General features: G+C 38.4%; 1 protein-coding gene and 1 long non-coding RNA gene across 4 annotated transcripts in view; one reads left to right on the top strand and one right to left on the bottom strand.

Moving 5' to 3' along the window:
- LOC102293745 overlaps positions 1-12,459 on the top strand; it is a 33,097-nt gene that overhangs the window by 1,554 nt on the left and 19,084 nt on the right. The gene's annotated exons all lie outside the window — the stretch shown is intronic.
- ppp2r2aa (protein phosphatase 2, regulatory subunit B, alpha a) lies at positions 702-11,327 on the bottom strand. Of its 3 annotated transcripts, XM_005922742.3 has the most exons (10): positions 10,995-11,327; positions 10,535-10,612; positions 9,198-9,295; positions 8,836-9,001; positions 8,587-8,699; positions 7,684-7,861; positions 5,920-6,084; positions 4,933-5,102; positions 4,658-4,749; positions 704-4,314 (listed from the first exon to the last, which is right to left on the bottom strand). In XM_005922742.3, the coding sequence occupies exons 1-10, from the start codon at positions 10,999-11,001 to the stop codon at positions 4,035-4,037; spliced, it is 1,347 nt and encodes a 448-aa protein (XP_005922804.1). In that variant the 5' UTR covers positions 11,002-11,327; the 3' UTR covers positions 704-4,034. The 3 variants fall into 3 exon arrangements, with proteins under 3 accessions (XP_042077133.1, XP_005922803.1, XP_005922804.1); XM_005922741.3 differs by lacking the exon at positions 10,995-11,327 and having other exon boundaries at positions 703-4,314; positions 10,535-10,982; XM_042221199.1 differs by lacking the exons at positions 10,535-10,612; positions 10,995-11,327 and having other exon boundaries at positions 702-4,314; positions 9,198-10,528.

The raw sequence follows: 12,459 nt of genomic DNA, 5'->3' as shown, positions 1-12,459 counted from the left end.
GCCTTGGAACAAGGAGAACAAATATTAACTGTATTCACATTTAAGTTTTACAGCTTTTTCTATTTGTAAAGACCCATGGCCATTCATAACACACAAAGGTAATTACTAATATAGATGTTTGGGTTTTTTTTTTTTTTTAAATGCATTTTCAGTCCTTTTTCTTTGGTTTATAATTACGGGACAGTAATTCTATTATATACTACCTTGCAGAAAAAGTAGGATGTGCTGAAATTACCTGCCTTTTTCTTATATTAAGATATTTGGGGGATTAAATGTGTAGCTAGAGTTCTTTGAAACTTCCCTTTGTGTCAGTGTAAAGTGGAGTATACGTTGCCCATGATGTAAAAGGAGTTTGACATCGCTGAGGTAGAGAAAGCAGTTTCATGCTGTTTTCATTAAACTTCACACCAATAGAGAAAATAATATATAATACGATAGCAACTCATCAGAGGTGTGTAATCCTTAGATCAGGTATGCAGACATTCATCTCACATCTTTCCAGTTGAAAAATGTTTTTTTGAAGTAACAGCTTTGTTCTTAAAAGCTTTTTAAAAAAATTATTATTAAAAAGATAATTATTTAAAATAAGAGGAAAGGTGTAGTCTTTTTTAAGACAACATGCAAAGCTTAGTTTAGCATTTAAAAGCCTTACAGAATCCTGAAATGCCCTCAGTGTCTAATCCAAAATTTAAAAAAACAACAACAAAAAACAACAGTCATTACATTCAGAATTCAGGTTGAAAATTCTTTATTACTTTTCATCTAAATTGTACTTTATTCCATGTGACAAGGACATAGCTGTACACTGAACCCTTTGTAGCCCCCCCACCCCATAGATCACCAAACTCTTACAATCTTTATTCAAGAGGCCATTTTAAAGAAACAGAACATACAAATTAATGAAATTCACAAAGGTAAAAGTGCAATTTGTTTTAACTCCTGTAATATATCAGACATGTATAATACACTGCTGCAACTGAGAAAACCTTACAACTCCAGACAACAAGTAGGGAAGGTTTGGTTTCCCAGGGTGTTGTTCAAAAGCCATTACATATGTTTGATTTTATTTTTAAAAAAAGAAAAAGTTATGAGCTACCTTTAAATAAGGCAGTTTTTGTCTTGAGTCCTGAAAAGCTGCTTTCTTGAAGGTACGTTTTGATCAAGAGCAGCGGTAAATTCCCCTGAGCAGTCACCTGTCTGGCACATCATAAATTTCAAGAAACATGACTTGATTATCTCATTTATTCTTAATGCTCTAAGAAAGGCAATAGGGTTCCTTTGAATATCATCATGATTTAAACCACAGTTATGAAAAATAGCTACTGTAATTATGTGTTAATTTATGGGATCCTTGACTTGGGAATGGGCACATTATGAAGGTTTATTCAAGTGACTGGAGCTGTATGACACAAATGACCCTCACATAGTGTGAGTGGAAAAAGAAAGATTAGTGAAATACCTCAGCACTAGTAGACATTACCCAGAGCCCTGAGTGACACACACACACAAACACACACACACACAAACACACACACACACACACACACACACACACAGACAGAGACACAAAACAGTAGTTTAACACCACCGTATGGACATGGGTGGTTATTTTGTTGTCATTCTAGCGATTGGATATCCGTTCTCTAAAATAAAAGTAACACACGAACTGAAACAAATACCATCCAGTGGACCAAGAAGCTTCATTCCCTGATTTAATGGCTTAAATCATGAAGCGGACAAATTGTGCTATAATCAAGTTGTTTGCACATCAACAGATTAAATCTTCTTCCTGATATGACATTTGACTTTCAATAGAAGAAAAACAACAGGACAAACAACTTAGTGACAGCTCAGCTTTCATTAGGTTTCCCAGTGCAGCTAATATTAACAACACTTACACCTGATGTCTCATTAACTACCCTGCCATATAACAATAATCGGCAAACTGAGTGCTTCACAATTTCTCCTTGATAAATAAACAAGCCTGTATAGCAAAGCGACACGTGCTTCACAGAAGAGAGGAGACATTTTCATAAATCTAAATCAGTAACTTTAGAGAAGTTGACTAAACAGTTTTAAGCAATAAAAATTGATTAAAATGCCTTTCAAATAGAGACCCAGAAGGGCCTATTCTTTCACAGCCAAATAAAATAAAATTAATCAAAAACTATGGCACGTAAGTGGAATATTAAGATCCAAATTATTTTAGAAACCAACTCTGAGGCATCCAAATAAGCTCTACATGCACAGTGTGCCCCCCCAAAAAAGTTAGAATTATAATGCTTACAACTTCAAAAGATACTGAGACCTGAAAAAGCTTCTTTAAGTTTTCAAACTTCCAGGATGAGAAAAAATGTCCCCAAGTTGTATGTCAAAAAACAAAACAAAAACAAAAAAAAACAGCTACCCAACTGTCAAGGAACCTTCCATCTACAATCAGTCTGAGACAGACAGCTAAAGAAACTACAGTGATCAGACTGTAATCCTATTGCCTTAATTTATACAAAAATAAATCAACTATAGTGATTAATCTATTTTTAAACAGGTACAGTACAAAATGTCATTATATTAAAAAAAAAAAGTGTACAAACAGAAAGTAGATACAGAGGGTAAAGCCATGGGTCAACCTGCAAACAAAATAGCGGGAGAGCTGGCAGCAGAACTTAGTTTTGTTGCCACAAGCCACATAATGCCATTATACACACACCCTTCCTAGTGTGAGTGTGTGTGTGTGTGTGTTACAGTTATATATGTCCTTTTGTCCTGAGCTATTGTTTGCAAGGGTGACGAGGTCAGACAAGGGGGCTTACTCTCTGCAAAACGGCTTCAATTGAGTGTAGCTTCAGAGTGAGTATAGGACTGGTTACTTTGGCATAATTAGCCATAATAAAACCACAATACCTGAAAAATGTGTGTGTGCATTTTGCACGACTGCGCCAGCATTTCTAAAGCCGTGGGCTATTAACTGGAATTATATTTTTTATTACTATAAACCATTGTCCACATCAATACAACATGAAAGTCAGCTTGTTGTTTAGAGAGTGGCTCGAGATTGGAACAGGATATATATTCAGGTTTCAGTGCAGCTTGAAAAACCAGGTTCTTTGTTATTTCTTGTACTTGAAAAAAAAAAAAAAAAAAAGAGACAGAATTTAGTCTCCATTGTTAAATGGTAAATGTTACAGTATGAAAACAGTTTTCCTGTAATGTAACTTGATTTAATCAACAGCAACAAGTTCACTATAAAGGTATAAATGAAGCAGACTTTGTTAATATTAATGACTAAACTAGTGGCTGTCTTAAAAGGTCAAAATCTGATCCAATATTAAATCTTGCACACTGTGGACAGATGTTTACAGTAATGCAGGCTGTACGCTATAATCATAGAACCATAAAAAAGGTTAAAACACTAAACGAGTCCTTTAACTGCATAATCATACTGTATATTGGCAAGAAAGTGGTGAGTGAACTTGGCAAATGGACAAATACTGTGAAAATATGGAGTGTCGACAGTTTGCATTACCAGTGTTTCAGGCCAGTGGTGACTGAATGATATGAGAGCAACAGAAAACTAATGAGACACAATAGCTACAATAATCTAATAACTAGTGGCTATGAGACACAGATGAACCATGGCACAAAAGAAGAATCAAACAAACTAACCAAACATGTGTATGAACAGATTTCCCTTTGGTTTGGGATGTAGTGGAGTTGCAATTTGTAGCTTGATGACTGGAGTGCTCCAACCAGAGAAAACCCATGACACTAAATCCCACTGTATGACTCAGATCTTAAAAAAACCAAACAAAAAAACCCCTACATGTTCATATTTGCAATACAAATAGAAAATGGGCTTGTGATGGCCTACTTGGGTGTACTGTGTTCATGCCACTGTTGACATAGCAGTTCTTGGCATATGCCAAGGGCAGCTCAACAAGAGGGATTTAGCCAAAAACAGACAGCTATTGTTCATATTTGTATATCAGAGCAGCGGCGCTCAAGCAGAAACTGGGACCTCAGTGCTTCAACAAATGCTAGTTCAGCTTGTCCTGGAATATGTACAGATTGTTGGTTGTGGCCACAGCAATGATGTTGTCCAGAGGATGCCAGGCAGTGTGGAGGATCTTCTTGTTAAAGTCCAGACTGTCTACACTGATCTCATCCTTTTTGCGCTTCCCACCTGTGCTTACTTTGCGAGGTTTCAAGACCGATCGCGGCTTGCTGTTTTCCCGCGACGCCTCTAGGGTCATGTCCTGCTGGTATCCTCGATCAAACATCCTGAAGAAGTTGTTGTAGGAACCCGTCATCACAACACTGTAGGTAAACAAGGTGTGAGTCAGCGAGTAGCCTTAACGTTACTGGCAAGCACAATCCTTTTCAAGTATGGACATTAAATCCTGTCGTCTGTCATGAGCCAATTATACCACTTCACCACCCACCCAAACCAAATTATGAGCCACATTATGGTCTGCACCGAGCAGATAACTGCAGTAAGTGATAAGGCCTGCGTTTCTGGGTTCAGTGACGTCAGAAAAGGAGTATTCCCTAACGCTCTGCGTGCGTCATGCACGCATGTATTTTGTTTGTCCAGGACAGCTGCAGAAAAAACAAAACAAAACAAAAAAAACAAAAAGGAAGCCACGGAATGAGTGCTTACCTGTCGTTCCCATTCCAACAGCATTCAAACTTATCGAAGATGCAATCATTCTCATAGAGTGAACACAACTTGCTCCTGAGATATTCATGCACCTATTTAAAGAAAGCAATGAGGAAATATACAGAGTTTCCATCAACAACTGTGCAAAAGCAAAAACAACATTTACACTTTAATCACGTGGATGGACGGAACCTGCTAGAATCAATCTAGCCTTACAGGAAGAAAAGTAATACAGAAACTGGAACAGTATTTTTGTGTTGGCATAATTTACAGACCTGATATGTCTCTACTGGTCGCGACTCCATATTGAGATCCCAAATTTTGACAGACAGGTAGTCCCGGGTCATCATGTAGCGTCCACTATGGCTGAACTTTACATCAGAGATGGATGAGATGATTTCAGAAAAGAAGGAACGATTGTTTGGATCTTCAGGCTCTTCAAACACTTAAAAAATGAAGAACAAACACATGCATTTCAGCGTCAATGACTGGAAGAACAACAATAATTTTTACAGTGGTCGAGTTGTTTTAAAGTAAGCCCCGAAACTTTCTTTACATAACAACAACTTTGTAAAAGATACTGAATTTCAAATCTGGTTATATAAACACAGAAATAAAGCATAAAAGTAACAAAGCCTTTCCGCTTATCTTTTGATATGCGTTATGAATAAGGGTCACCATTCTGACTGTTCTGAACAATTTGGCTTAGCAGGTACCAATCTATACGTACGTGCGCTATGTTTTCTATGCTGTGAGCAGGAAGCAGAGTGTGTAAATCTTCTTTTATAGCCTCATGCACTAAGACCCACATGGCCTGGATACTTCATAATGTGGTAGATGGGAAACTAGGTAGGATCTTCTAAGGATCTTCTATTTCTTAGGTGAATTTGTGAATTTTATGTTACCATGTGAATTGTATAGAATTGGAGAAGCAATTTGTTGTTCAATTTCTTTTTTGTTATAAAATCGAAGAAAATATTTTCAGAAAACAACATGTAAGACGTCAGCTTTGTTTCATTTTAAGAAAAGGCTCTCACGACAGTGCAACTTTTCACTTGTCAAGTCTTCTTCTCAACAAACCGTCAGCTTTGTTCAAGCACACTGCACTAGTCCAGTCAGCCACCGTCCATAGCAAGAGTAACTTTATAACTGCAGCTGATTAATCGAGTGTTACACTGATAGGCTCAATGAGAGCCCCCCATCGATCTTTGAGGAGACACACAGTCAAACAGCTACAGAAACACAAAAAGAGACCGACTTACGTTTGGCGTGGCTGTCGCATAGCGCTGCTGCCCTCATGTCACACAGGCGGATCGTGCCCTTGCTGCTGCTGTAGACAAAAGTGTTGCATTGGTTGGGATGGAACTCGGCCGCTGTGATCACCTCTGTTAAATCCTCCATATTGGCCGGCTTAATGTCAACAATATCTGAAGAGGTGAGGTTAAGGTAAAAACAAACAAACCCAAAAACCCCAACAAGCAAACAAAAAAACCTGAACAGACATTTCAGCAACTTAAAAATCTTTCAGAAATAAAATTAATTGGTAGTAGTATTATTATTTTTCACAGAGTCATGTTCTCAGTTTGAAGAACCCATCTAAGCAGGCTTTACTGCTTGCAGGTAAACAGTCTGTGCGCAGAGGAAAATAAAAACTGCTATTGCCACTATGAGACACTGAAATCACAGACCATCAACTTCACTATGATTTATCTTTTTTTTTTAAATTATCTGCATTTTTTTTAAACAGTGACTGGCACATGGAAAAGGTTTTGCCACAGATATCTGCTCACTAGCACAAAAGTGCCCCAAATCATGTAGATGTTATTCACTTGTGAATACTTTCCATTCCATGCTCATGTGTTTTCAACTTTTAACAGCTACATTAATCTCACAGATGACCTCTGACCTTAGGAGCCTACAGTGATAAAACCATTTAACATAATTTAGTTTGCATTAATTCTTTCTCCGGTTCAAGTGTTTTACATCAGTTGACGAAATCCTTAATAAAAGGCAGGGGTTGCACTGCATCAATCTTCCAGCATGAAGAGAAGATATGAGCGGCCCGAACGAGCAACTAATCTCAATTCAAGAAAAACATGATTCCACTTTGTATCTAACTCTGGTTCGTCTTTGTTTATACAGCCTTCATCAGCGGTCCCCAACCCCCGGGCCTCGGACCGGTACGTGAGTCGTTTGGTACCGGGCCACGAGAGTAGAGGCTCAGGTGTAAAATGTACGGTTTTCAGGGTTTTTATTGGTTTTCAGCGTTTTGTTATCGTTTTTATCGTTAACTTGGTTTTCCTGGGTCTTTTCACGTGTGTTATGAATAAATCTTCTTTTTTTCGGTACCGGTACTAGTTTTATTTTGTTGTTTATCCGCGACACCTTAAAGGCCGGTCCGTGAAAATATTGTCAGGCATAAACCGGTCCGTGGCGCAAAAAAGGTTGGGGACCGCTGTCCTACATAGAACAACGCAGTAAGAACTCATGGGGTGAAATTATTAACATAGGATGTAGGAGGTGATTTTTTAGACCATGTTAGAGGCACCCAGTTAAACATCCCACGCTTTGGGGACATCTGGTGGTAGTATAAATAATGACACTGTGCTACAGATTAAATAGACACCAGTGAATATCATTTTTTGCTCTTGTCCAGTCTGCCTGTAAACACAGTATGTACATTTTTAAATATCAGGCAAAGAATTGTTTATATGCCCTATAAAAATACATGAATCATGTTTTATTTGTTGCTAAGTAAGACATAGTCTTTGTCTAATTTGACTGACATGGGGTGAGCAGGTGAACAGGATTAATAAATCAGGTATCTCTTCAAACAAAGGCTTAAAACTAACCACAACATATCATTCATTATTTCACATACTATTCACATACATTTTTTTTTAAGTTCTCTCCCTGGCTTACGCTCCTTTGAAAAATGATCAAACTGGGAATAAATAAGACAAAACACTGACAAAATAATTTTATATTATTGCAGTACTTTATGGAATTAAAGAATGAAAGGATACTAAAGCTGCGATCAGTGATCTCCAGATGCCAGAGGTTAACGCGCAGGTCATCAGCAGACAAGTAGGTCTCACAATCGCTGTTGACTGAGATGGAGTTGATGTGGTATGTGTGCGCGTTGGCGAACACTCGTCTAGGACTGGCTTCCACCATCAAGTCCATGGGCCTGAATACTGGTACCTGAAAACAAAAGTGGGGCTGTTTTTATATTTCTTTAATGGGAGATGCAGTAGATTTTATGACCTCTGTTTTACCTCTAATATATCCACACAGGCATGTTACAAAACAAATTTCACACTAGAAAAAGAAAAAAAAAAACATTAAAAAGTGTCCAAATTATTTTTCTTACCCTGGTAAAGAGGCACAAAGATGTAGGTGAAAATGTACATAGATTTTCCCATTTTTAAGATGGGGACAGTTACCTGCTCTTTAAACAAACAAATAAAAGGCCTTGCCTCAGTATGAAGGCAAACCTGTTGAACTGAGTCTATATTTGGAAACCATTCAGTAAGGACAAGGAGAAAAAAAAAAAGGGGGGGGGGGTGTCTGTGAAAATTAAAGGTGAATAAAGCAGACATTACATCAACTGCAGCACTGCAGTAATTGCAGGAACAGATTGGTCATTTTATTAGTTCCATCTGTTTACTTGCTCATAAGATAAGTCAACGTCTCAATCAAAAATAGAACGGACAGTTTTGGAAGGAAACACGGAAAAGAAATGATTAACATTTATTCCAATTAATTCAGATGTAAATTACTAACCAGACTCAACATATTTAATTTGCTGTTAATTTTCTTGATCAACTTATTCTAAATGAATGGAAAGTAAGCAAAAGATCTCAGTTTTGGCTAACAATGTAACAAAAAGAAAAGATCTGGGCTGTAATAAAGCCAGTTATACACACCCGTAGTGTAGTGACAGTGTTGGGATCTCTGTATTGCCCATCTTCTTCCTTCAAATTGTAGCCCTCTGGTCTTTTGTCACGCTCACTAATTTTCCACAGCTTTATGGTTTTGTCTAACAATGAGAAAGAGCAAAGATCATGAGAGTCATTGAGTTATATTTACTCCCATATAAGGCAGTAGATGGCATAACAAAAGTTCACATTTACTACAGCAAAAGAATTTACTCAAAAAGAAAGTAATTTACAAACCATTTGTTGACAAAAGAAAATGTGCTGCATTCTTCTGAGGCAACCATCGAATCTTGTTGATCTTCTCCTCAATCTCAAGACTTTTCAGGTAGTCAAACTCAGGCTCGTGGCTCTGGAAGGTGCTGTAAACATTGTACTCTCCTCGGCACTGAAGCTTATTCTTACTCTAAATACAAAACAGATCAAACAAAAGTTCAAGTGTTATGAAACCAAGATTCAATGTCTCGGGTCAAGATCACTAGAAACATTGTACCTGTACGCCTTTGTGTTATATAAACTGAGTTTGATGACCTACCTGCTTTGGAGTATTATGAATCAAATGTTAAAAATAATTACTGTTCCTATGTGTCACTAAAACATACCTCTTGCTCCTGCTGAAAGATGACAACACGACCCCCCTTGTCCCCAGTTGCAAGTAGCTCTCCAGATTGGTTAAATTCAACAGTGGATATGATATCGGCTGTCAATAATAAAAATTGCAAAAATGAGACTAGCGTCAAATATAAATAACCACACATTTTCTGCCAGAGTTTCTGATGAACGCTATTGTCAATCTGAGACATGTTTACTGCAATAACACTGAGTGTTTTACGAGGCTTTTGCTGTCTAAACGATTCATTGCCTTTCAATGGGAAGTGATTTACAAAATGCCTCAGCAGCCCACCTGTGAGGGGTGAAAATCATGTCAACCATGGTGAAAACACAACACAGCAATGACGCACACATATTTATACACACACACTCAACAATGTTAGGACACAAAGGAAAAAAGAACAGAAAAAAAGTTTCCATCTTCAGCTATTTAGCACTTTTCAAAGAGAACCATTCTCACAAAGTCCTACAATACAACAATCAATCCCCGCTTACACACTGGCACTATTCTGAGTTAGTGCAGTCGTTAACATCGACAGTGTGCGCCTGATACGACCCGACTCCATGCAACCCCATAAAACAATAGCAGACAGACTGAAGGCGAATCCTTTTTTACAGGAAACTAATAAAAACGTTACTGGAGTGTTGTGTTTTGAGCCCATGTACTCCTATGTATTGACACAAGGAGAGGCTCTCATTTATACATGTTCCCAGACAAAGCTTACTGTAAACAAATGTGTAGCCCTTAATGCATAAATACGGCCACCATGTACTGTAAACACACTTTTGGTGCTTTGAGTTTTCCTTTAGTTCGGAAATAATTAGCTGGTAAAGGTTTTCTTTTAACTTGGCCACTCAAACAGCTCTGTAATTAGTCAAACGTAAGTGCTACTTCTTTAACAAATATGAAACACCTATTAAAGATTCTTCTCTGGCAGAGGTAAAATCTTTTTCAATTCTAACATGCAGTTCTCTCCCAATTATGTAAACATTGTGTAATGCCCCACTAATACCCAGGGTGAACTGAGAAAATAGTGAATGCTGACATTTTGCAGCAATTATGCCAAAAATAGAAGATTGTTGTCAGTCTGTGAGAAACCAAATGGACTACAATACCACACCACTGATCCCTTATACCCATTATTACTGTAAAAAAAAAAAAGAAAAAGAAAAAAGAAGGCATTACTTTTCATTGCATATTTAGAAATACCACAAATATAAAGTGTGGCAGCAGCGCTTTGAAGCAAAGCTTAAAACAAGCGTGCACAGGATGGTGATCCTGGCAGCTCAGGCTAGCAAGTGTTCAGTGACTATCACATGGATTTACCTTCAGCGACGTCGTCATCTATTGCTCCTTTGACTTGGGAGAAGCACCACTGCACATCATTGCTCCCACCACCGGGCCCTGCACACAACATGACCCCAAGATTGGACACACCACCATTAAAGAGAGACAACTTTACACGCGTTAGCCTGCAGCTAACTTAGCTAAAAACATCAATATGACAACGAGGCCTTAAGGAAATTCACAGTAACTGCGTTGCAACTGCTGCTATAAACTCATAGGCACAGATAACTACTTGACGTGTGTTTGTGGAGAATCTCGCTCACTTTAACACTAACACTGACTTACACTGGCATCTTTGAATTACCCTAGCTCGCTAGCTAGCTTGCGCTGGTTAAACATGACATTACAGAGAAACCCATCATCGTTGTCAAACAGGTCAGCACCTGTTAATTAATAACCCCAGGCGGCACTGTGGTAGTCTTTTCCCCTGTGGTTTTACCTGCCATGGTGAGCGACTCGGAGAGGGGTATCTAAGCGGGCTCGGGCCCTGGACTGGAACAGTGCTGACCCGGGTCGGCTGGGAGGTTCTAGCGAGGAGCAGTGCAGGAATGAAGCCGGGAGTGCTGCTTGGTACTCTGAAGAACGTAAGCAAAAGTCTTCGGCCCTGCTATACAGCACGGAACTGTTTTCCACAAAGTAATTAATAATGCCCACTATTGGCTTGTAGACTTTGCACTCTACTTTGAGAGTTCCCTCGCCTCTGCCTCCTTACAGCACTTTCAAAATGGCGAAACGCGGGCGGCGTTCAGCAGTCACCAGAGAGCGGCGAGAGGGTGCGCCGCGAAATTTTAAACCTACCCCTCAGCGACGTTGGTCATCTTCCTATCTGCGGAGACCGCGAGGTCACTTGATTTACTGCGCTTTAAATTCATAAAAAGGGTAATAACCAGGTTTTTAAAATATAAAACCAAGTATAACTATTAGACCCCGCCCATGTGCATTGTTTCAGTGAGAAAAATCGAACTAACCTCGTTCGCATGCTGAATTTAGAAAGTGGAGTCCGAAAGCTCCAAGTTTCAAACAGAAATTCAGATTTCTTAATAAATTTTAGAGGGTTTTTTTTTTTAAATTTGTTTTAACGTCTACAAAAGTTATTCCACATTGGGTGCATTTTATGAGTTACTATCTTGTTTACTGCCTATTAAATGTAGTCATTGCATGATGACCCACTGATTCCACTGAGTTAAACTACAACTGAATGGGAAATAAACTGAGTAATAATTGCAATAGATGCATCTGACAGACATTTGTTCAGCAGGATGTCTCTGAGAGTTCAGAACCTTATTCGTCAATGTAAGCGTAACAGGAAAAAACGTTTCTTCCAAGTAAAATTAATCGCATCTACTGGGCCCTGTGAGAAAGTTAGTTTTACAATTATTGTCAAAGGAAAAGCTCAGGTGTATGATGTTATCAATGCCTCCCTTCGTTTCCTGGTACTTTAAGGCACATGAACAGTTGAGAGTGTTTATACCAGAAAAAAAGTGATTTGTCATAGCCAGAAAAACAAAGTTAAAAAAGATTTTCATTAACAATGACTCAGCTCTATCAACTGGCTATGCAATGAAGGTGATTCAGCGTGTTTACTGCAATGACTTTTATTCAAACCAGTTCACCCAGATGGAAGGCAGCCATCTAAATTACCAGTTACACCTGTGCTCTTTTCTGTGTGTGTGTATGACATATCGAAGAATACTTCCTAAAAAGAGGCCTGCTGCAACTTGTATGATATTCTCTCAACACTCTTTTGAATGTATATAGATCTAAGGCAAAGATTTAGGTCATAGCTTATGGTCGAAATCACAAACCTTAAGCCACAGTGACACCTTAGTACATTTGAGTAATCCAAAAGGAATAAATGCAGTAAGAACACATGCCCACTCAGTGTCAAATATTGTCTGATACTG

The sequence above is a fragment of the Haplochromis burtoni genome, unplaced genomic scaffold (assembly GCF_018398535.1).
Source record: "Haplochromis burtoni strain Fernald_Lab_line unplaced genomic scaffold, NCSU_Asbu1 Contig_62, whole genome shotgun sequence".
NCBI classification, from domain to species: domain Eukaryota; kingdom Metazoa; phylum Chordata; class Actinopteri; order Cichliformes; family Cichlidae; genus Haplochromis; species Haplochromis burtoni.
Note: the sequence above shows the minus strand (reverse complement) of the source record. Positions and strands in the feature narration are given on the sequence as shown.

Bases quoted from the DNA above. Each gene is read 5' to 3' on its own strand.
- ppp2r2aa (XM_042221199.1), bottom strand. From the start codon at position 9,398: ATGTCTCAGATTGACAATAGCGTTCATCAGAAACTCTGGCAGAAAATG. The intron at 7,862-8,586 runs GTGTGTATAACT...TTTTGTTTTCAG, and splicing joins ACACTGTCACTACACTACGG to GTACCAGTATTCAGGCCCAT. The intron at 6,085-7,683 runs GTATCCTTTCAT...TCACCTCTTCAG, and splicing joins GATCACTGATCGCAGCTTTA to ATATTGTTGACATTAAGCCG.